Source organism: Ixodes scapularis, unplaced genomic scaffold (genome assembly GCF_016920785.2).
Source record: "Ixodes scapularis isolate PalLabHiFi unplaced genomic scaffold, ASM1692078v2 PGA_scaffold3__209_contigs__length_174095766, whole genome shotgun sequence".
In the NCBI taxonomy this organism is placed as follows: Eukaryota; Metazoa; Arthropoda; class Arachnida; order Ixodida; family Ixodidae; genus Ixodes; species Ixodes scapularis.
Window position 1 is genome coordinate 5,688,156 of NW_024609868.1, and position 24,797 is coordinate 5,712,952.

The 24,797-nt window shown below is 50.4% G+C and overlaps 1 protein-coding gene across 1 annotated transcript in view; it reads left to right on the forward strand.

Moving 5' to 3' along the window:
• Nucleotides 1–24,797, forward strand: part of LOC115308808 (phospholipase A1-like) — a 48,073-nt gene that overhangs the window by 9,334 nt on the left and 13,942 nt on the right. The window contains exons 3-4 of the mRNA XM_040220379.1: nucleotides 22,697–22,828; nucleotides 23,768–24,073. Coding sequence (XP_040076313.1) covers nucleotides 22,697–22,828; nucleotides 23,768–24,073 — 438 coding nt within the window. The remainder of the gene's footprint in view (nucleotides 1–22,696; nucleotides 22,829–23,767; nucleotides 24,074–24,797) is intronic.

The following is a 24,797-nucleotide window of genomic DNA, read 5'->3' on the forward strand; positions in this document are numbered from 1 at the left end:
CCTTGCCTGGTTTCCTGCAGTAGCCCTTGACAGTCAAGGGCTACTGCAGGAAACCAGGCAAGGTGACCTTCCTGGACCACGACTTCACGTCGCTGCCGCCTCTTCGAGTCCTGGCGGCTGACGGGCTGCACCCGAGCTTCACGGGAGTCGCCCTCCTCGCGGCAAACCTGAAGTCTATCTTGCAACGTGGAGCAAGTACAACGTCGCCAGGGTGGTCATCGGAGATCCCCACCGCCGCCACCGCCAACTGCACCAGGAGAGCCGCATCAGAGGAACCCAGGCGCCCCGAGGGTCCCAGGTCCCGCCACGCCAGTCCAGAGAGCCCGGCTGCCCCTGTGGGGATCGCGGGAGCACCGTGCCCGGCAGCCAGCGAGAGCATCGAGAGCCCAGCTGCCCCTGTGGGGACCCCGCGAGCACCGTGCCCGGCAGCCAGCGAGAGCGTCAACTACGTCGATGAGTACCCGACACCTGCCGAGAGTGTGTCACCGAGGCAACGCCCGCAGCAGCCAAGAAGTACCCCAAGGCAGCGCTACAACCTGCGAAAGCCCGCCGTGGAGAGCTCCCCGCACCCGAAGAAAGACGAATGACGACAGTTCGGTGAGTCCAGTTCCTCCACTCCAAACTACAGTACCACTTTTCTTAAAGTACGAAAGCTCTCAGATAAACGCATTAGGCACGAACTCCATAAATCAACCTTGCTAGTGTACCTTAACGCAGGCATTACCCCGAAGGGCATGTCGCTTTCCCTTCCGCCCGCCTGCACAAACCTCGACCAACATGACCGATCCGAATGGCAACAAGTTCTCCTTGAAGGTTCCCTTAAACTGGTCCAAATAGCGATTCAGCATAGTGACAAACAAGTGAAACAGTTAACGACCGCGACCGCTACACTTCTCCGTTCAAATGGCCCCTTATCGACATCCGAAATTAGCGCCCTATCTGAATTTGATAAAAAGAAACACCATGACCTCGCAACAATCAAGCTACGTAAGCTACAGCGCGATAAGGTTCCTAACCCTGTTTTACCTCAGCTCACGACATCATTTAACTATAACGAACATACTCAACCGGCCATTAGCATAACAGACGATAGGTCAAGCACTAGTGCCCCTTGTGGCACAACAATTGTTAATCTATCTGGCGTGACTATATCAACAGAAGAGGAAAGACTCCTTTCGAGGGGATTAAATTTCTGTCCCGCCACAGGTTTTGTTGACGAATTTCAATTACTACGCGACCTCGACAACTTTGCTCGAAATTTAAGATTGCGGGAATACTTCTTGGACAAAACTTCTAGCTTTAACACCTCCCAGCAGCGTGCAACAAGCGACTGGACGCCAAAAGCTAACCGTGATGATTGTCTTGACTTATACATAGCCGCTGTGCAAAAAGACATAATGCGGGAATATCGCAGGCAGGCGGGAAGACGGGATAACCTCACTAAGTCCGAACGGGCTAGCTTAAAAACCCTGAGCAATAGGACAGACATAACGATAAAACCAGCCGATAAAGGAGGAGCAATTGTGATTCTTAGCACTTCTGAATACATCCGAGAAGGAAACCGCCAACTAAATGACTCAAAGTTTTATGAACCTCTCGCGGATGACCCTACGGCGCACCACACTCAGATTGTGACCTCGGTTCTTAAGGATCTCCTAGACGAGGGCAGAATAACTGCTAACGAACATAAATTAATGAAACCGGTACAGCCTTCTCCGGGCCGCTTCTATATGCTCCCTAAGATTCACAAACCTGGTAACCCAGGGCGTCCAATCATATCCGGAATAGGTACAGTAACCGAACCCATATCAGGATATGTAGACAGTTTAATTAAACATATACCTACAATTCTTGATTCGTACATTAAAGACACAACTCACTTCTTAAGAGAAATATCAAATTTATGCATACCAAAAGAATCATACCTCGTTACACTCGATGTGTCATCGCTGTATACGAATATTCCACATGATGATGGAATACTCTCTTTAATTGACATGTACGAACTCCACAAACAACCGGATACCCCAGATGGACACGTCGTCGCTACTCTAGCGAGGCTTGTCTTAGAACTAAACACGTTCGAATTTAACAATAAATACTTTAGGCAGGTTAGCGGAACCGCGATGGGCACCAAAATGTCCCCGAACTATGCCAACATATTCATGGGAAAATTAGAATCTCAGTTTCTTTCTGAATGTCCCGTAAAGCCGCTAATATACAAAAGGTTTATAGATGATATATTTATTGTATGGTCGCACACTGAGGAGGAGCTGGTGGACTTCATAGGTCGATACAATGCTGCTCATCCGAGCATCCGCTTTACACATTCGTACTCTCAAACCGAAATAAACTTCCTAGACGTCAACGTTAAGATAGACGAAAGTAAACTCGCCACGAGCCTGTACCGTAAGCCAACAGATCGGCAGCAATACCTTCATTATCAAAGCGACCACCCACACCATTGCAAGAACAGCATTCCCTATAGCCAAGCTCATCGTTTCAAACGAATTTGTTCAAAAGAGACAGATTTTGATGCGAGCAGTCAAAATTTAAAGTCAGTGCTAGAGAAACAAAAGTATCCACCCCGTATAATCGACGATGCAATCAGAAAAGCCACACAACTGAACCGCGCAGACCTCATCAGCCCGCGCCCCACGCAAAGCGCCACACAACGCACAAATCTATGTCTAACTTATAGCATAAACCATCCTAATGTAAATAATGTCTTGAGACGACATTATAACATTCTCGAACAAAGCGAGCGCCTTAAACGCGCGTTTCCATCCGCCCCGGGGGTAGTCCACAGACGATCGCGTAACCTCAAAGACGCGCTAGTAAACTCTCGGATAAATTCATCGCCACCACCTAACGAATGTAGGCCTTGCAGGCACCCAGGATGTCTAATCTGTAAACAGATGCAGCACACAAGCACGGCCAGCAGCACGCACTCGCAGTTCTCGATCAAAATTAAAGGAAACTTAACATGTGCCTCGTCGAATGTCATTTACTTATTGGAGTGTACGGTATGCAAAATGCAATACATAGGGCAGACTAGAACGGCATTTAGACTGCGCTTTAATAATCACAAATCTCACGCCATAAATCTTCCGGCACTGCCTTTATCCAAACATCTCGCTCTCCCAAAACATTCTTTTGATAAATTGTCAGTGACGCTCCTAGAATCTGGATTTAAATCAAATCGCGAACGTGAACAGCGTGAATCCTACCTAATTTACCGATTTAACACTATTAAACAAGGAATAAATGAAAGCCCCGGTACTCTGGCATCGATTAAAATGCTAACAGACGAATAGCAACAACAATCCAAAAACATTTTTTTTTTTTTTTAGATTTTGTTGTTAACAGTGGTACTGTGTTTGGGGCCGGAACTGGACCATCAACTTCTCTTTTATTTCCAGGTTCTGATGTCTATTGTATTTCTTTTTACTTCTAGGTTTAACATTGTTCCCTTCCAGGTTTGACTCATGCATTCCTGCATGCACACAAGTGACCGTGCCGCCCCTTTTTTTTTTTTTTTTTGAGACAGCACTTTAGTTTGCGCGTGTAACTTTCGTCTATTGTACGCTATCGTCTATATAGGTCACCGCTGCCGGCCCGGACACAAAGTCACCCTGCGCCCCCTCTCAAGAAGCTCCAACCGTCATCCCGCCGTCCTTGAAACTTGGCACCGACCGTCAAGCTTCTTCACCCGGATAAGAACTGCCCTACGCTTCCCTCTCTCGAAAGCTTCAACCGTCACCCCTCCGAAATTTGGACTCGACTGTAGCATTGTATAAATACCACCCGCGTTCATCTGTAAAAGTTCTTCCTGACGAAGGCCGGACTCCGGCCGAAACGTCGAAGATTAAATCGTCCGTTGTTGCTGTTTTTCACTAAGGGTTTTTTTCTTCTCAGTTTTATACCCACGCCTTCGGCCTCCCGCCACCATGCCCGTTATATATATATATATATATATATATATATATATATATATATATATATATATATATATATATATATATATATTGGAAACGTACTTTTCAAATAGGTTGTGAAATGTGAAGCTTTGACAATGCGATGGTGATATATAATGGCCGAACATACTTCAATTGAATAAACATGTTTCAGTTCAGTAAAAGCTGTTTATGGCTGGGGTTCCGTGGATCTTTTGTGTGCATGACCAAAAAATCCGCGCTCGCACCATCGCACGCGCGGCACGCGCGGCAGGCACGGCACGCGCACGACTTCCCCATATAAAAGATTCGAAGTAAATAACCAAATAAAGCTTTGACGAACGCCCGTGCAAGATGCCATTTGTTTTACGTGTTTGCTTTAGAAAAGTTACAACTGCAGACGCCGGCACGTGCGTCGCGTAGAACAGCATTCCCTGCATTCTCCTTGATGATTGGGTAATTTAGGAATAGGTATATTCAGCAGATTAGTTATTAATGGGCACCATTATCAAGATTAGTAGACTCTCAGGTAGATAATAAAAGTTTCTCAAAGATTTCCCGCTGTGCGACCCGCGTCGGCCATGTCTACGCTCGCACCGCCCTCTCTTTGTCGTCGTTCACTTCCAGGCGCTTGCAGGGTGGCGTCCCGTCGCGCGTGTCTACTTTCCGTCGGGTGGTGGTCCCGTCCCGTGTATCTAATTTCCTCCTGCTCTTCGGGGTGGTCCTGTGTCGTGCGATAAACAGATTCATTGGTCATCCACCCTCCCAGAGCGGAATGGCTCATGATTTTTTTAGCGTTTTTACACTCTAAACCTGGTGACTGACTATAACATGCGCAAGTTGAAATTCAGCATGAGCATTCTACTGTGGTCATTTGCTGAATTCGCTTGCAAGAGAGGAGTGGACGCTTCCTTGTGTAACGAACAGAGAAGTACAAGCGCCGTGGTCGCTTTCTAAATGGTGCAAATAATTGTTTTATTTGTACTGGGTGTCCCAGATAACTTGCACCAAACTTAACAAAAAAAACGGAGCGCTCTGCGGTTGCGAAAACCTATTGTATGATCTTAGAAAGTGTCCTGGGAAAGTGCACAGTTTTTTTTCAGTGCGCCTAATTAATTAGGTAATTGTGACTAATTAGCTATTTTTAATTATCCGTTCAAGAGCCGATGTGTGAATTGCAAAGTTGTAGAGCGCATTCAGAAAAACCCAATAAAGGTGTTCCTTACATAATGCACTTTGTGCGCTTCTATTTTTTTAGCCTACACAAAAAATGAATGCCGCCGGATTAGGGCGCAGCTCTTGAGGAGGAGGATGGAAGCGTACTGAGGGATAGGCGACTCCTTGAGGTCACGTGACCTCAGGGGGGGTTCACGTGACCTCGGGGGGAGGGGGATCACGTGACCTCAGGGGGTCACGTACCCTCAGAAGGGTCACGTGACCTCGGGGGGGTCGCGTGACCTCAGGGGGTCACGTGATCTGGGGTGTCGTGACCTTGGGGGGGGGGGGGGGTCACGTGACCTCGCAGTTACGCAGACGGCGACGCCGCTCAAACCGGAAACGGGCTCCTAAGAGCTGCGCTCTAAAAAAAAAAGACCACGTGACAACGCGTTAGCGCGTCACGCTTGCAGCGCTCTCCGACGGGCTCTGAAGGAACGAAGTGGCAGCAGGTGCTCGCGTATCTTCGGGGACAATTCAACACGAAGCTCGGTCTCGGGGTCTCGGACCATTCAGAGCACGTCTGAGAGCGCTGCAAGCGCGGCGCGCGTAGAGTGCCTTCATGTTGTTGCGATCGGCCTTGGCCGGGGCCGCGTCTCTTCCTTCGCCCTCTCGTTGTGCCCGCCCGACCGTCTTGTTTATAATCGGAAACCACCCGTCTGAGCCGTTGTTTATGCTGTTATGAGCCGTCTCGATCTCCCTGTGTTTGTGAAGATCGACCTTGCATTTTGGTGCGGACGACGACCAAGCGAACGTCGAGACGGTTGGCGTGCGATCCGAACCATTTTCGCACGTTCAACCGAAACCGGAGAAGCGTTTCTCTTGGGCTCAAGGGCATCAGAACCGACGTTCCCGTCGGTGTGCTTTGTCTACGGAGTCTGCCTTGCGTGTGCCTTCCACGAGAACGTTGCCGTCGGTGTGTTCTGTCTACAGCGTCTGCATTCCACGGAGGCGTCTGCATTCCACGAGAACGCCAGACAGAATCCGACCCTGAGCAGATAGGTAGTCTGTTGTGTCTGCGTCTACAGCGTGCAAGACAATCCCCTACTAGTCGCCCTCAATTCGGAGAAGAACAACGACCGAACATCGGGGTTGAGAGGAGGAGGCTGACGTCGAGGCCAACTTTGGAATGCGGCACGAACCAACCAATGGCACGGCAGCTCCAGAACACCGATTTTATTATATAAGGACCTATTCGCTGCCCATTCGGTGCTCTCCGACGATGTAGAAACTGCTGTATATATGTTATTAAACAGAGTTAATCGTAAGAGACCCTCCCGTCTCCTGCTGATGTTCCTGCCTGGAGTCAGTTTGCGATCCCTGTCTTCGCCTGGCCCTGCCTGAGGCTGCCTCGGGAACTCCTAGGTCGCAACAATGCACATGTTGTAAGTTGAACTCTGACTCGGAGCTCGGGAGGGCAAGAAACAAACAGAAAAACCCACTAAGAGATGGCGATAAATCTTACGTGGTAGGGCGCAGCGTAAGAACGTAAACAGACAGGACGAAAAATAAGCACAAACAAAGAAAAAAGAGACGAGCCCGAGGGAAAGCACGTGGATGCTCAGGTAACCTCGACTGGCACCTGACGGACTGAGCTTTGCCCGCGGCCTCACGTCTTGTTTACACCAGCTCGGGCGAACTTGAGCAAGACGAGATGTCTGCCGCCGCCATCAACCATCTGGGTGTGCGAAAAGCGGACCGGGAAAGAAGCGAAATCTGAAACGTCGGTCGGAGGAGAGAGAAGGGGGACGCGAGCAACAGCAACAGCCCGGTGTGGGAACAAGAGAGATCGAAAAGAAACACCACGAACGACGCCACGCAAAAGAACTCTTCTCTCTTTAACGAAGCTTGAGTTGTAGATTTAGACTAATAAACAGTTCATATCGGGTTAAAAAAAAGCTTTCTGGTGCCGAAACCCGGGATTAACCGCCAACGTAGCCCCGAACGGAGAAATGGCAACTCAAACTACAATCGGCCGACTGAGACGCAGAAGAGCAATGGTCCGAACGTCAACAACGAAACTCCTGAACGAAACCGACGTTCTGCTGGCCACGGTAGACACGCATACGGGTGAGCTTCAAGAAAAGTTTGAAGTTCTGGTGTCCAAAGAATCAACGTTAAAGGAACAGGACCGCGAGATGGAAGCATTCGCGGACTGCGAATCGATAGAAGAGGAGATGACAGGCGCGGACGTTTACCATGAAAGAATCAGCGTAACGAAGACGCGATTGCGAAAGAAGCTGACAGAACGTGAACAAGCCGCTGCCAGGTTATCTTTGATGCAGAACACGGCCGTCAAAACTATCGCAGTTCAAAGACGGATGACTACGACAGTGAAGCTCCCGAAACTTGAGATAACGAAATTCCAAGGCGACATACAAGCATGGCAAGGATTTTGGAGCCAATTTGACTGCACCATTCACCAGAACGAAACTCTCTCGGAAATCGACAAGTTCAAGTACCTCGGAAGCTACCTTACCGGCAAAGCTGCTGCGGCAATTGAGGAACTCGCCGTTACTGCCGAGAACTACAAAATTGCAATCGACCTTTTGAAGGAAAGATTTGGTCAACAGGAGCTGATCAATGAAAGCCATCTGTCACGACTGCTAGAGATCAAACCAGTCCATGACTCCAGGAACGTCAATGCACTCAGAGCGTTATACGATGAAGTGGAGACGGGAGTTCGAAGTCCTGACGCCCTGTGGGTTCAATCGGATACCTATGGAACGACGCTCCTTACCGTTCTTCGAAAGGTCGTGCCGGCCGATCTGAGCCTGGAGTACAACCGGAGGTCCGCCTTACGAACAGCGACAAAGCACGAGCTGAGAGACTTTCTGGACTTCCTGAAAATCGAGATAGAAAGCCGAGAAAGAAGTTTATATGGGTCAGGACATTCCGTGCCACGAACCGAGGATCAAAGAAGCTTTGGTGCAAGGAAAGATCAGCAGAGTCGTTATCCTCCTTCTGCATCTGCACTAACAACGGCAGCAGGCCTGGATGAAAAAAACTGTGTGTTCTGCAAATCAGGTGCTCATCGGACTGCCGACTGCACATCCTGAATGACAAACGACGAACGCAAGCGTGTTCTGAAGGCTGAAAACCGATGTTATCGTTGCACCAAGAAAAACCATCGAGCAAAAGATTGCAGAAGTGCAAAGTGGCTGAAGTGTGCGCAGTGTGCAGGGAGACACGCAAGTGCCATGTGCCACCCGAACTTCAAGCCTCAGCATAAGACTACGGCAAAAGAAATGGCGGACACCGGTGAAACATCAACTTCGGAAGGAACGACACTACAGTCAACGCTCAAGATAAACAAACTTAGAAAGGAAAAGGGGAAAGCGAGTACTTCTGCAGACAGCTCTAGCCTGGGCAGAAGGTGAAAGAGAGCGTTGCCGGATTAGACTTAATTCTCATCGACGGCGGAAGCCAGCGGACTTTTATTCGCCAAACCGGCTCCAAGAGGCTTCACCTGAAGGAACTGGATGAGGAGGACTTGACTATTTTCACGTTTGGAGATGCAGCAACGAAAACGAAATGCAAGCGAGTGGAACTGTGGCTCCGCAGCCAATACGACAGAAGATACGTAAAAATAGAAGCCCTCGAGGTTCCTCATATCTGCTCAGATGTCATGAACAACCCCTCCGAGAAACTGCGGGGGCTGCCCGACGGAATGAACCTCGTGGATGTGGAGCTCGGGAGCAATCCGTGCGAGGAGGAAATAAGCCTTCTCATCGGAGCCGATCACTTCTGGGACATTGTGAACGGCGGTGTCAAGCGCTTGGATGGGAAGCTGATGGCAGTCGACACCATCCTCGGGTGGACACTTCAGGGTCCCGTTACCTCTACTTTGCGGGCATCTTCTAGCTCGGATTCCCTCCAACCCTGTCTCTGGATGAATATGACACTGCAATACTTCGCTCTCGGCAAGAGGGTTTATTCACTCACTCATTGCCTTGGGGGGGGGGGGGGGGGGGTTTCGGGATCGGGGGACGGTCATCAGCGAGGCCGGGGGAGAGTCCGCTGCCACAGCAGCTTCTCCGAGTCACAGCGGTGGTCGTCCACACCGCGTCATGGGGACGTCGTCGTCCAGGGTTGCTGTCCGGTCCGTTTGTCGAGTCCGCCACTCGACGTAGTGCCCGCACTTTCCCCGCGCCTGCGTCCGTCTCCCGCCGAATCCCGCGCCAGCGTCCTCGTCTCATTGTCACCGCTGCACCATCCTTCGTGTCCCGCCGTTCGAGAGCGCTGCCGTCCAAGAGAGGGTTCCTTTGTCCGGCTTCCCCTTTTCAAGCCTTGGGTCCTTTCTTCTGGGAAGCCAGTCTCGTGACGTCAGATGGCTTAGGGGAGTGGTCCAGCCGGACCTTGTGCTGCGCGAGGCCATGGCCGATCCCCCGAGGCATGACGCATGTCGGAGGCATCGAGTGCGAGGTACCGGAAATTGGGGTCCGGAGGTTCGGCGCGGGGGAGGGCAGCCAGATCTCCACACCTCCCTCCCCTCAAGGCTCGGACTCAGGGGGGCCCAGGGTTGCGTGGTCCCCAGGACCTCAGGCAGGGAACTTGCTCAGCAGGCTCCGGCAGGGAGCTCGCTCAGCTGAGCGTCACCGATGATGACGAGCACCCTCGATGATGATGATGGCATCAAACCAACCAAGTCAGCGGTGAACGTTGATTCACTGGGGAGCTCGTGACCGATGGAGCACGGTCCACGAACTGGTCCGGAGCACCACAGCTCACAACACGGGCGGGCACTCAGGCACACACAATACGCCGGCTCTTAAAGTTCGCTTACGTCCCTAATGTAACACACAGCGAAACGCGCAAAAACGAATACCGGCACGTAATACCAGACAGCGCGACGAAACCAAAATCTTTCGATCGTTGGACATGCCACGAAATAAAAACAAAACTCTTCATTTCAATACCAACAGGCACGCAATCATCAAAAACGTCACGCGACACGTTCAAGAGGTACATAAGAGGAAAACCATTCCTTAACTAAAAAGTATGAGCACTCACGGCATACCCAAATCGTGCCTACGCCCACTATACAACGTTTGCTCCTATAAAGCTCAACCGCATTCTTTTAAAACAGAAAACAATCTACCAGGGCGTTAGAACCGCACACCTCTGACAACAATATTAATCTCTAGCACAATCTCGAAAAACGCACAAAACTTCAAAAACTAACAAAAACCTCCCGTAAAACAGAAACGGCCATAAATCCTGTCCCGTTCGCGAGGTGAGACTCGGAAAAAACACGCTGGCAACAGTAGCAATTACCCAAAACAGGCACCCATGCACTCGGCGTTCGCGACACCTGAGCTGCAAACACGCTACAGCCAAGCTACGCAGCACGCCTTCATCAGAAGGGGTAATCACTTTACTGAGAGGCCGTTGTTCCGTGGTACCGGCCACTTACACCAGTACAAAGGGAACAGTACCTGGATCGTGCGAACAGCAGATCTCAGTGGACAGCCTATTTACACGGCTATGTCCGTAACGTCTGGGCATCTACCAGACGTTACCGCTTCAACTCTCGGAGGTGACCTCCCAACAGGAGCGACGAGCGCGTAACGGCGGTCCGCACCGAACCCCGCACGGGCTCGACAACCGCAATAAGCGCATCGACGCACGTTAGAGTTCTCCCCCGGCCAAACCCCGACACCGCATAACTAATAAGTCTTCCAGCTGATGTCAAGGCCGGCCGGGATCGAGCAATAAAGGTACGCCGTCAACGCGTCTCGCAACTCTTCAACGTTCTCGAATCGAGCAACGTGTCCACATACAAGCGCAGTTGGTTACGCACAAAGCTCGCCCCCAGCCAAGCCAACACACCGCATGACTGAAAAGTCTTCTTGCGACTACGAGGACGGGCAGGATTCGAACAATGTAAGTATCCCACACGCGCACCTCTCAACTTCCGCGCAACGAGCGCGATACCGAAATGCCAAATAATCTAACGGGCCATTCTTGGAGATGGACGAGCTAATAAACTATATTTGCTCTGCATAAACAGTTTCTGCAGCGTCGAGGTGTCTACCGCATTTACCGCCGCATTCCAACACCCGCTACCCATTCATGCAAAAGCTGCAGTTTGTACAGCGACGGTCTGACCCAACGCACAACAGTTATAGGCCGCCGACGGCCATGCCGCTGCCATAATTTCTAGGCTTCCCGGGCACGTACCCGCCGACGTGAACCGTACGTTTTCCCGGGCCAACCGCGCATCTGTACAGGATAAAACTATGAACAACTCGTCACATCCTCGCAAGACCACCACTCCCCTCGTGCAGGTTTTCACTGCACGAGCCCAGCTCTTTCCCCACCTAGCTGTCTTTTCTGCCCTAAATTTATAATTTCACTCTAGTCCAGGACTCTGCACGACCAATTACGCTCTCTACACCCTCGCGTCCCAACGCAAACCCAAACACGGCTGAGAACCGTACTGTATCCGGCGGCAGCACAAAGCGCGGGCTAGCCGCCGCTCCTCCGGAGACGTCGAAAGCAAAATGAAAGAGTAACTCCCGCCGCGAGGTTTAGCCATCGATATGGCGGTGTGAGGATCCGGAACCAACTGTGCGCACAATTAAACGGAAAATCAACCTCACGACTCTACAACCAGATACGCACGTGTCATGCCCATCGCGTCAGACTGGACTCCACGGAGCATTACACACGCACAGCCACTGATAAAGTGAAAACGGAAACTCTGTGGTTTTCGGGATTCCGATGTCCACGCACCGGACATCGCGTACCCGGCACGATTTAGTGGGCTCAGCCCCTAAATGTAGCCTCTGGCCACAAGGTACTCGTTGAAAGCGATTGCGGCCGGAACCACAAGAGCGCACCGTACCTTGAAACGCTGTCATATAATGAAGCTCAAAACCGTGCTGACAGCTCAAGCAAGGCCAACTGGGAGCTAGCATGCGGTCAAACCGAGACGCTAGTCTCCTGCCGGACAAAATGCAATACGGGAATAATTTCCAAACACAGTACATGCAACCGCCATCCGCAATGGGTGCGTTCTCCACCCGGAGCGATGCCTCTCTAACGCGTCCGATCGGTAACAAGCGTTCCAAAACATTAAATCGATACGCGAGCAAAGGGGTTTAGGCGCTTCACATCCCCTAAACCGTGATCCCGCATCTTTCCCAGCGGACGTGAACGGCCGGAGGCGTAGGTGGGGTGAAGCCCGACGCTACAGGCCTCGAAAGGTGCGGTAATTTCGACGCACACAGCGCTCTTGCGTAGCAGGATCAACCTGCCAGCATCGAACGGTGCGCTGAACAGCAAATACTCATGGCGCTTCTCGTAACGGGGGATAAGTAATTTCCTGACTGGGCTGGGACAAAGGGTTAATCCCTAAAGACAACGGTCAAAATCCACGCCTCCCAGTCAGACAGGCGATAATGTCAGGGCCTCCGTGCGGCGCTCCCGCAACGAAACTTCGTGCGGCGCTCCCGCGACAAAGATGACCCCCCAAAAGAGCGTGAAACAGTGCCCCAATTCAACCGGAAACAGGTTGGGAATCGAAATGCCTGCCTGATCAAAAATCAGGCCCCACGTTGCGGCGCCAGTTTATGCCGGCATCTTCTAGCTCCGATTCCTTCCAACCCTGTCTCTGGATGAATATGACACTGCAATACTTCGCTCTCGGCAAAAGGGTTTATTCACTCACTCATTGCCTTGGGGGGGGGGGGGGGTTTCGGGATCGGGGGACGGTCATCAGCGAGGCCGGGGGAGAGTCCGCTGCCACAGCAGCTTCTCCGAGTCACAGCGGTGGTCGTCCACACCGCGTCATGGGGATGTCGTCGTCCAGGGTTGCTGTCCGGTCCGTTTGTCGAGTCCGGCACTCGACGTAGTGCCCGCACTTTCCCCGCGCCTGCGTCCGTCTCCCGCCGAATCCCGCGTCAGCGTCCTCGTCTCCTTGTCACCGCTGCACCATCCTTCGTGTCCCGCCGTTCGAGAGCGCTGCCGTCCAAGAGAGGGTTCCTTTGTCCGGCTTCCCCTTTTCAAGCCTTGGGTCCTTTCTTCTGGGAAGCCAGTCTCGTGATGTCAGACGGCTTAGGGGAGTGGTCCAGCCGGACCTTGTGCTGCGCGAGGCCATGGCCGGTCCCCCGAGGCATGACGCATGTCGGAGGCATCGAGTGCGAGGTACCGGAAATTGGGGTCCGGAGGTTCGGTGCGGGGGAGGGCAGCCAGATCTCCCCAACTTCTGCGGCAATCTACTCGCCAACAACTGGAGTGATGAGGGTGACTGTGTCGGAAACAAACGACGTGGAAATTTCAGCCCAGCTCAGATCATTCTGGGAACTTGAGCACATCGGAATAGCTGACAACGTGACGAAGACTTCACAGACGGAATTTCCCAGCGAGTTCAAGAAATCCGTAAAGTTCGAGAACGAACGGTACCAAGTTTCACTGCCACGCATTGAAGAAGGCTGGCCAGGTCAAGTGGAAAATGCTCGCCAGGTTGCGGACAACAAAGCAGAAGAAAAGAAGGCAATGGGGTGTTACAAGTAACTGCACCAGCTCTGTTTCCAGTTTTCGACTTGTTAAGGTACAACTCGGCAACCAAGGTGATCCGCGTAACTGCTTGGATCAAACGTTTCGTGAAGAATTGTGCCAAGACAGCAGACAAACGAAGCGGACCTCTCTCAAGCGAAGAACTGATAGAAGCCGAAACGTATTGGCTTGCCATTGCGCAAAACGAGACTTTTGTACCAGAAATCACGAGCTTGCGTGAAGAAATACAAGTTGACAGAAAATCGACCCTCAGGAACTTGAACCCATTCCTGGACAGCGACGGATTGGTTCGAGTGGGTGGACGATTGCAGCACAGTGACAACAGCGAGAATGTGAAGCACCCAATCGTCCTTACCGCCCTATCACCCTTTCACCACCCTTCTCATCGCTGGGGAACACCGTCGGCTGCTTCATGCTGGGGTTCGAGACACGTTAGGACGGCTACAGGAATCCTACTGGACCATCAGAGGACGACAAGCCGTAAAGAAAGTAATTTACAAGTGTTTCACCTGCCAAAAACAAAGTTGCCTGCCCGCATCCGAACCACTGGCTCCCTCACCGGCGGACCGAGTCATAAGAAGCGACCCTTTCAGCATCACGGGGGTAGACTTCGCAGGACCTTTGATCTGCCGTCAACGGAAAGGAAGCAGCAAGTGCTACACCGCTTTATTCACGTGCGCTGTTACACGGGCGGTCCACCTGGAGCTGGTGAGTGACCTCTCCTCCGCCACATTTTTGTTGGCTCTCAAGCGCTTTGTCACACGGCGCGGGACCAGCACGACAGTATTTTCTGACAACGCTTTAACATTCAAACGAATGTCGAAGGACCTTGAACTAATCTTCCGTGCCATCCGGTCTGAAGAAGTGCAGCCATACTTCTCGAATCACAGAATCCGATGGAAATTTATCGTCGAGGGGGCTGCATGGTGGGGCGAATTTTGGGAAAGAATGGTGCGATACGTCAAGATGTCTCTGCGCAAGGTGTTGGGACGCAGCAGCTTGGATTTTGAGGAACTACCGACTGTACTGGCCGAGGTCGAGGCCGTCATAAATTCTCGCCCTCTGACGTACGTATACGCCATCGCCGAGGAACCAGAGCTACTTTCTCCAGCTCACTTCCTAGTAGGGAGGAAACTAACGAGCCTTCCGCCACATCGACTACCAACGGAAGCGCTACCAGCTGGAGATCAGCTTGCTCCAAGATGGAAATACCGCACTGCGGTGGTGGACAATTTCTGGAGACGGTGGCGGCGTAAGTATCTGCTCGAACTAAGGTCAGCGCACCTGGTCAAACCGACTGTTTCATCGGGACTCCAAGCTGGTGACCTAGTTCTTCTAAAGGAAGACCGTCTACCAAGACACATATGGAAAACCTGCAGAATAGAGGAGACCATTCAAGGAAGGGACGGCAGAGCAAAAGCATGTAAGCTGATCCTACCCGGGGGAGGAAGGCTTCGCCGGCCCATTCAACATGTGTACCCGTTGGAGTTAAAAGAATGACCATGCCCGCTCATTCCGGGGGAGATTGTTGTAAATCGAACTCTGACTCGGAGCTCGGGAGGGCAAGAAACAGAAAAACCGACTACGAGATGGCGATAAATCTCACGTGGTACGGCGCAACGTACGAACGTAAACAGACAGGACGAAAAATAAGCACGTACAAAGAAAAAAGAGACGAGCACGAGGAAAGCACGTGGATGCTCGGGTAACCTCGACAGGCACCTGACGGACTGAGCTTTGCCCGCGGCCTCACGTCTTGTTTACACCAGCTCGGGCGAACTTGAGCAAGACGAGATGTCTGCCGCCGCCATCAACCATCTGCGGGTGCGAAAAGCGGACCGGGAAAGAAGCGGAATCTGAACCGTCGGTCGGAGGAGAGAGAAGGAGGACGCGAGCAACAGCAACAGCCCGGTGTGGGAACAAGAGAGATCGAAAAGGAACACCACGAACGACGCCACGCAAAAGAACTCTCCTCTCTTTAACGAAGCTTGATTTGTTTTTGTTTGGCAATGTATTTTAATTACTTTTGGAAAGTATGCAGGACAGTTGGTAGGACGCTAGTGTGTGCATTCTTGTCACCGTCCTGCACAGGGAAGGGGAAGGGGTGAGAAAGAGATAGTATAGTAGAGGATGTGAGAGGTAAAAAATATTTCAGAAGTTCAATGTCCACACTTAATAAAACAATCAATAAACCGCCAACACTTCAACGTCAAGCCGCTGGAAAGGTGGTATGATCGTGATTTATCTTCATCCCAGAGGAAGAGGTCAGCTGTGCCGATGCCGTGGCGTGTGCCCTCTAGGTGTCCTGCGGCAACGCAGTTTTCTGGAGGTTGGAAGTCCGGCAGGAGGGTGCGAAGATGACTAAGTCGTGTGCTGGGAATCTTGTCTTTCGTGCTTGACGTGTTTATTTGGTGCTGCGCTTTCGTTTATGTTCGGCCTTTCGTCACACTACAGGAGGTTTAGTAGCACTACAGGAGGTCTAGTAAGCCAGTGACCCGTAAGAAAGCAATTAAGTGCCTCAGAGCCCTGTTGTTATTTGCTCTGGGTCCTCTTGGCCGTAGCATTTCTTCCTCAGTGTTGCAAGGTAATCCGAGGGCGGTGTACCTTGCACGGAGCTGTGTTCTTTGGTCATCTAGCCTCGTGCAGTGCGCCAGGAGGTGTGCTGCGTCCGCCGGTACATTGCATTCTTCACAGTTGGGGTCGATGTGCCTCCTGAGGCGGTGCAACCAAACCGGGGTGAATGCGCTTCCCGTCCTGAGACGGTGCAGCACGGCGACCGTCGCCCTGTCTAAGCCACATGGGATCCTGGTTGGGCGTTCCCCCGACGCGATGCCTGGGTCTGGGTGCTGGCTGGTTATCTTCCTCCGTATAAGGAGCTTGGCGTCTGCAAAGAGAGTAACCGCGGATGTCGGGCATGTGAGGTCCTTGTGTGCTTGTGATGCAAGCTGGTCGGCAATTTCGTTTCCAGAGATGCCGCAGTGACCAGGTAGCCACTGGAATGCCAGCCTATGTCCTAGTTGTTTGAGTCTTATGGCATTATTCGCCACGACCAGCGCAAGTGGAGGAGCACGGTGAAGGCTCCCGAGCAGCGCAAGTGCAGCCTGGGAGTCGCTGAGGATGACCCACCTTCTTGTTGCGGTGTTCTTTGCGATAATGCCGCGCACAGCCAGGCCAATGGCCGCTAGCTCAGCGGTCGTCGATGAGGCGTGAAACAAGAGTTTCTCCGTGAGCCAATTCTCTTCTGTTTGGAAGTACGCGGCCGCGGTGGCCGTCTTGTCGGTAGGGTGTACAGAGCCATCGGTGAAGATGCGCGTCCAGCCGTCGTAATGCAGCTCGAGGTGGTGTTCGGTGAACTGCCGTGCAGTGGTAGTCGCTGCACTTTTCTTGCTTCGCAGGTCGTCGATGTGGAGATCGACGAGGAGCGGGCCAGGTTCTTAGTGTCCTGTTGGGAGCTTGGGGATTATAGGTGGTGGGCCCGCGATGTCCACAAGTGTAACTGCTTGTCTGCCCATTTCCGAATCTTCCCGTGCCGCGATTCTTTTCGCCAATGCGGTGGTCGAGAAGCAATTGTTCATTCGTACCAGATGTGTCAAGGCTTGTTGCTGTGGTGCATTGGCGACGGTGTTGATGTTGGCCTCTACTAGTGTACGTTGGGATGACGCGCAGCGTGGGACACCCAAGCATACACGGAGTGCCACTCGTTGCACTCTTTCAATGTTTTCGAGTTGGGTTTGGCGGAGTGTAACAAAGGGCAATGCGTAGAGAGGCCGTGCAAGAATTAGTCCTCTATACATCTGGAGCATCATTGCCTGTGTCGTGCCCCAGGTGTTGCCTCCTAGTGATCGGAGAATGTTTGTGTGTTTTTTCATTGCTAGGATGACACATCGCACTGCTGGCCCCCAGGTGAGCCTTTGGTCAATTTTCAGCCCGAGATACGTTGCTGTTGTTTCGATATTGATCTGCTTCGTGCCGATGAATAGCTTTGGCCTGAACTTATTGATTCTTCTTGGGGCATAACAGATAGCGACCGATTTTTCGCCAGATGTGTTAAGCCCGAGTTGTGCAAATCTGTAGATGGTGTTCGTGATTGCGCGCTGCACTTCCCGCGCCATTGTCTGTCTTCGGTGACTTGAGGACGTCGCCCATAGCGCAACATCATCCGCGTATACCGCCATGTTGATTGGGTAGTTGGGTTTTTCGCCTACTTTGGCTGCTGTGGGTAGGGACGATATGGCTAGAGAGAAGAGCAAAGGACTTATAACACTGCCCTGTGGGACTCCCCTGACGATCTTTCTTGGTTCGCTGAGGAGGCCCCCGACACGGACACGCATTGTTCTCCCACTCAGGAAGGCACATACATACTGGAATGGCCTTCCTCTTACGCCAAGTGCTCTTAGCGCTGAGATGATAGTTGTGTGCGGAACGGCGTCAAAAGCCTTACTTACGTCAAGGAAGACCATCACCGCGGACCATTTTTGTGCCTTCGCCTGTTCGAGCGCGCTGATCAGGTCCCCGAGGGCGTCAGCGGTACATCGATGGTGTCGGAATCCCGCAAAGCAGTCGGGAAGCGCTCGCGTCGCCTCTAGGTTGTAAACGAGGCGACGCAGGACCATTCTCTTCATCAGCTTGCCAAAGCAATATGTGAGAGAGATGGGCCTGTAGGATGTTATATCCCTGGCAGGCTTGTTTTGCTTGAGAAGTGGTACTGTGATGGCTTCCAGGAATCGGGCAGCTGTGCTGTGCGCCAGATATGGTTGATGTATTCTAGCAGAGCAGGGTGGTACATTTCATCGATGTTTTTCAATGCTTGATTGGTTATGCCATCCAATCCTGGTTAGGATCGGTGCCGTGGAGATGAGCGCAGCGCAATTTGCAGCTCATGTAGCTTGAAGTCAGCGTCTGGGCTTTGCATTGGAGGTGCCGTAGGTTGGCAGAAACTTCTCCAATTTTGTGGAGCCTGGTCTGTTGTAGGTGTGGTAGGAGCGCTGGTAAAAGCGTCCGCCAATAGCTCTGCGATGTTGAGAGGTGTGAGGTTTCGTACAAGCCCAATGCTGAGCACTGGTGTTCTTGGAGATGGTCGCCTCGCGAGTGCGTTTGCCATTTTCCAGGCTTTGCTCCCGCCGGCGCGCTTGTGAAGTGAACCGCAGAGGAGCCTCCACTGGCGTCGGGCTAGCTTCTTTCTGTGTCTCCTAAACTTTGCGTCTAACCTTCGGTACTTCAGGACGTCCTCGGGGCGGCCCGTGCGCCAGGATCTCCTCTGGGCCCTTCTTCTCTGAGCTCTTAGTTCGAGCCACTTGAGATTCGGATTAGGTCTCGAGCTGGGCACTTGTACAATCCGTGTTGCCGCTTCAAGTGCGTTCGAGATGACGTGCTCAGTGAGATCGATCCCTGACTTGAGTCGCTCATCGAGCAGTGCCCGGTATTTGTCCCAGTGAATAACGTGGCATGTTTTGAGCTTGGACTTCGGAAGTTTTCCTATGATGATTGGAACGTGGTCACTCCCCCAGCTGTCCGGTTGAGGTTTAGTTGGAAGTCGCAAGCTGGGTGATGTCAAGGTGAGGTCGATCACACTCCCTTGTACCCCGGCGCGAATGAATGTCGGCGTTCCGGCCGTCGTGTTTCTGAGTCCCATATTGTCGATGGTCTGTTGCAGGTTTTTCCCTCTCTGATCCGTTTTAGAGTCTCCCCGCGTTTCCGAATGCGCATTGAAGTCCCCCGCGAATACAATCGCATGTTTTGTGCGGGCACGTATCGCGACGAGAACTGTAGGGTCCCACTCCCCTGAGGGATGTATGTAGCAGCAGACCAAGGTTAACTTGGTTTTGGCAATCTCCATCTCTACTGCTACGAATTCAGAGTTATCCGTATTGAAGTCACTGAGATCGAGTTCAATCGGTGCATGCGAAGTATGGACAAACAGGGCCGTTTTTGGTTTATCGCTTCCATTTGATGGGGTGCCGTGGTAATAGATGTAATCGGATAATCGGAGAAGGTTCGGTTGTATTCTTGGTTCCTGAATAGCGAGCGCGTCTTAGGTGTTCTCTTGCAAGTGTTCTCTTAGTTCCGGCAGACGTTGCCGAATTCCATTGCAGTTCCACTGAAGGATGGACACTGACGTTTGGCGTTGGTTGCTTCTTGTAGTTTTCTTATTGGTGGCTGCCATTGCGTGTGTGTGGACCTTGACTGCAAGCTACCGGGTCGTGCGTGACTTTTCGGCCGTAACGCGCATGTTGGGGATGTGGAAGCCTGTTGTAGTAGAAGACGTAATCCACTATGTGTAAGATGTCTGACAATCTGAGTCTCTGCTTAGTCATAACATTGACTGCATGAGCCATGATGTCGTCGTAGAACCCTGGAAGTCGTGTGTTGAATCCGTTACAATTGCATTGGAGGGAAAAACAGGCATGGAGTTGAAGTCGAACTGTAGGTACTCTATTAGTGTCCCCTGTCATGGTTTAGAATACCCTAGAGATAAGAGACTCTAATGAAAGGATTGCTCTGATCACTTGATGAAGCGTAGATGATGATGATATTGTAGCCAATATTTTGCGGAGAGTGGTAAAAACTAGCGTGATTATCGCTTTAAACGGAAAGGTGGGCTCCATTCCACTGCTTGCTTCGGTTGATACCAGCGCACTTGGATCTGAAGGTGTGCGCGAAGTAATGGTTTCGATGCTTTGCTTCTCCCAAAATGATGATGTTTGGGGACCTTCTTGTGTGACTGTTGCGGCATCATCAAGAGTAGTGGTTGTGTTCCGGTTTTCAAGCGGAGGGAACTCTTCATCAGTTGCTGGTGGCACAGCCTTGATGCTGGTGTTCTGTTGATGTTTTTCTTTCGTGGACGGTTTCTTGCTTGTTTGTCTCCTAGCATGTATCGCCTCTTTTGCCTCACGAAATGTCGTATTGTGTTCTAGCTTATATCTTGTCACCTCTGTCTCTCTTGCCTTGATCGGACATTCGGCTGCGTTAGAGGCATGGTCTCCTTGGCAGTTCACACAACAGAGTTAGGATTCACACATGCCATCATGGCATTCTCCACATCGAACGCATACTTGTGATTCTGATGAGCACGCAGCTGCTATGTGGCCCAACTTGTGGCACTTATAGCATTGCAGGGGGCGTGCTCTGTAGGGAATGACCGCGGTTCTTACAAGGCCCACCTTGACGTGCTGATGTGCCTGTTTTCCTGCAAATGCTACCCGTACGACAGGCGATGTTTTGCCAAGTCGCTTAACTTCTACTATGCCCATAGAAGACTGAGGTTGGGCCTTTACGTCGTGCTCTGTGCAATCTAGATCAATGTCGCGTAGGACTCCAAAACAGTTTGAGCGGTCGTTCGGTATAAAAGCTTTGACCGGTACTGTGCAGAGCTTGTTTAGCTTGAGGAGCTCGGCTTTGAATGCTGGTCGTTTCACATCAACTGCAACGATGTTTCGGGCTTTGTTAATCCGAACAACAGTGACCATGGTTGGTGCAGCGTTGTTCAGGTAGTCTGTGAGCTTTAACTTGCTGAGTGAATCTACTTTGTGATTCTCAGTAGGGGTAAACAGTACGGTGCATCCTACTTGCAAGTTGGCGCCATCCTTGGAAGATGATGCATCGCTCTTGCTCGTCTTTCGTCCTTTCTTTCCTTGTACGACCTCGTATGCGCCGTCCTCAGATTCCATGCCGTCATCATTTTGAATGGTCAGAATCGTCAATGAGGAGCTGTTGATTGCTTCGGAGTTGGTTTCCATTAGCGGAATTTCATCAACATCTTTCAAAAACGTGCATGGACTTGCCTGCTCTTTGTCTGGTTTAAGGGCAATCTGTGTCTTCGGTTCCGAGGCGGACATTTCTGCAGATGTTCTAGCCTGCAGAATGGAGGCTTTTTGTGCATATGGATCGTATGCTTCTCTGGTGGTAGGGGATCGTGATAATCTGACCTCAGGAGCACAATTTACAGGCTATTGAAGTATAATTATAGAAGAACCAAAACGGGGTTACCCTGAGCGGTGTCGTCGTCGTCTTCCTTTCCGCTTGAGTTGTAGATTTAGACTAATAAACAGTTCGTATTGGGTTAAACATTGCGGTTGTCATTTAACAACAGCACACACGCGCTTTCGCTCTCCAGAACCGGGGGCGCGTTGTCAAGTGGTCTTTCTTTTTTTTATATATATTTCGCGGGCTTTCTTTTTAGGCAATAAAAAGAAGCGCGCAGAGCGTATCATGGAGGAAACACCTTAATTGGGCGTTTCTCAATGCGCTCTAGAACTTTTCAATTCGCACCTCTGCTCTCAACGAATACCTAAAAAAATAGATAATTAGTCGTCATAAACTAATTAACTAGGCGAACTGAAAAAAAACAAAAAAACTTGTGCAATTTCCCAAAACGCTTTCCAACTTAAAATTGGTCTCACTCTCGCAGGGCCTTCAGTTTATTTGTAAAGTTTGGTGCAAGTTCTCTGTAAACAATAAAGTGTATCTATGTTCATATTGAAATTAGGAATTTAGACGTTTTTTCCCTATAGTTTCGCCAGTACTGATTGGCAGACTAGAAACAAAAACATTGGCTGGTAGGTTTTTCTTTTTGGTCACTTTCTAGCTAACTTTTTGAAGACTGTAACAACATCTCAGTCCAACGGCGACTAGTGAAAGCTGATTTATAGAAATTTATATATTTCTTTATATTACCCTATTTAAAGACTTCTGATTTCAATATCTATATTCGTAAACGTCTTTAAGTGGTGCTTCCAACGTAAATAAAGAAATAGCTCCGTTTGTTTGTAGTGAGTTATATCTTCAAACTGTGTCCTTATTACATAAAAACGCTGTCATTTTAAGCGTGCAGGCTACTACTAAAAAGTGTAAACTCGATTAATTTGTAATTGTTATATTCTAGGGTTTCAGTTACATTACAGAGTATTTTTCACAACACACAAAACAGATATAGAAGTTAAATAATGTAGATAAGAGTGTAAGATTTTTCATTTGATCTAACACAAGACACTTCTCATTACTAGATTGTCAAAAAATTCAAGGAGCTCGGACAAGCCGCATCAGTTCTCCTAGATAAAATGCTAAACGAGACTGCCACCCGGTTCGCACGATCGACCTCCACTTCGAAGCTTCATGCCGGGATACTTTTTCTCCGGGTAAAAACCTCCGAAGCTTAATTTTCAAGCTCTGGGACACGTCATGACTATTGTTTTCTTTTTTGTTTACCTTTATGCCTCTTTGCAAGTAGCAGGGGAGCGGGGTAGTGCCATCCGGTGAACGGGTACTGGCCACCCACACTTGGAAGAAAAGCAGTTCACTTTCCGTCAGGACACCGATACAGATAACCACGGCGAACAGACGAATTCCATGGCGAATGACGGATATAAGATTAGATCTGAAAAATGCTATTGGCGCAGGGACAAGGAGCAAGTGAAAAGACGGAAAAAGCGCCCGTATGAAGGCGAACTGCTTACCGCGACTCCAGCTGTCTATGGGTGGCGCCACCTGTTTTCCAAAATGGCGGTTATAGCGAGGGTCGGGGATGCTTGCCCGTATACCAGTTGCTGAGCCCTGTCTCCCACTGTTTTCATGAACCACGCCGCCAGCCGTCGCCCGGTTTCTTATGTAACTAAGCAAGGGTGCAGGCGAGCTGGTTCAATACTTGCATGGTAACCCTGAAGCCGGCGAAAAGAAGGGACGTAGGACAGACACAAAACTCCAAATACAGCAAAAATTTTATATTACCGTCACGTCCTTAAATAGATTTACGACCAAGTGTCTGTCCTATGGTCCGTTCTTTTCCCCGGCTGCAGGGTTACCATGTCGGTTTCTTATGTTTTAGTAGTGGTCACCATGTAACGTGGCTGACGACCAGTGAAAAGGGAAAACATCTTATTACGTTTATCAACAAATTTATATTTTATTCTTGTTTTGATGAGGCTGGCAACAACTACTAATTTAATCTAATAAGATATAGTACAAGCCACAGACATATTCTCATTTAAACGCATTAGATTTTGCAGAAAAACGAGTAATTAGTGAAGGTGTTTAAAACAAAAATATATGTTGACTCTGATATGTCTCCTATTTCACAGGTGGCTCAGGGTCTATTCGGTGGTTCTGATACCAAGTGCTATGACACAGTCGGATGCTTTACAAAAGGCGGTGATCTGACTCTTCCCAGCGGCTTCCCAAGCTCCCCCGAGAGTGTCGGCACAAAGTTCAAACTTTATTCTAGGCAACACAAAGACAAACCAGTTGAAATTTCTGAATCTTCGCCTAAAGAAACCTTAAAGAGCTACTTCAGTACCAAGAAGGACTTGGTGTTTATTATTCACGGTTTCGGACAAGGGGAACACAGCGAAATACCCATTAAGATGAAGGACGCATTTCTCAATAAGGTATAGACTAATCTAGTCGTCTTTGAATGTAACTACACGGTTAGCCGCAGGACGAGCTGTTGGGCGACTACTGCCGCTCAATGCCTTGACGATTTCACCTAATTTTGTTTTTAAAACTTCTCAGGGCGTACACAGATGACCAACTGAAGGCTATGCAAGGACAAAATGGCTAGTACCTGAAACAGAACCGCCCCTCGCGCTCCCTAGGCGACTGGTGGCCGCTAAAAAAAATCCGCCTGGTATCAGTTTCAATCACGGGGCCTCGCCGCCAAGACTAATGAAGCATTCTACAAACTGAACTAATCGCGCGCTCGCAGTCAGTATAGGGCAAACGGATGTAAACCGTTGCCACCAATTTTGGTCATGGCCACCGGAGGGGCTTTAGGGGACTTCCCTTAGAAATCGTGATGTCTAATCATTAATGTCTGATCTCACCCTTACCGTGTCTAAGATGAAGGCAAACGGATGTTAACCGTTGCCACCAATTTTGATCATGGCCACCGGAGGGGCTTTAGGGGACTTCCCTTAGAAATCATGATGTCTAATCATTAATGCCTGATCTCACCCTCACCGTGCCTAAGATGAAGGCAAACGGATGTTAACCGTTGCCACCAATTTTGAGCATGGCCACCGGAGGAACTTTAGGGGACTTCCTTTAGAAATCATAATGTCTAATCATTAATGTCTGATCTCACCCTTACCGTGCCTAAGATGAAGGCAAACG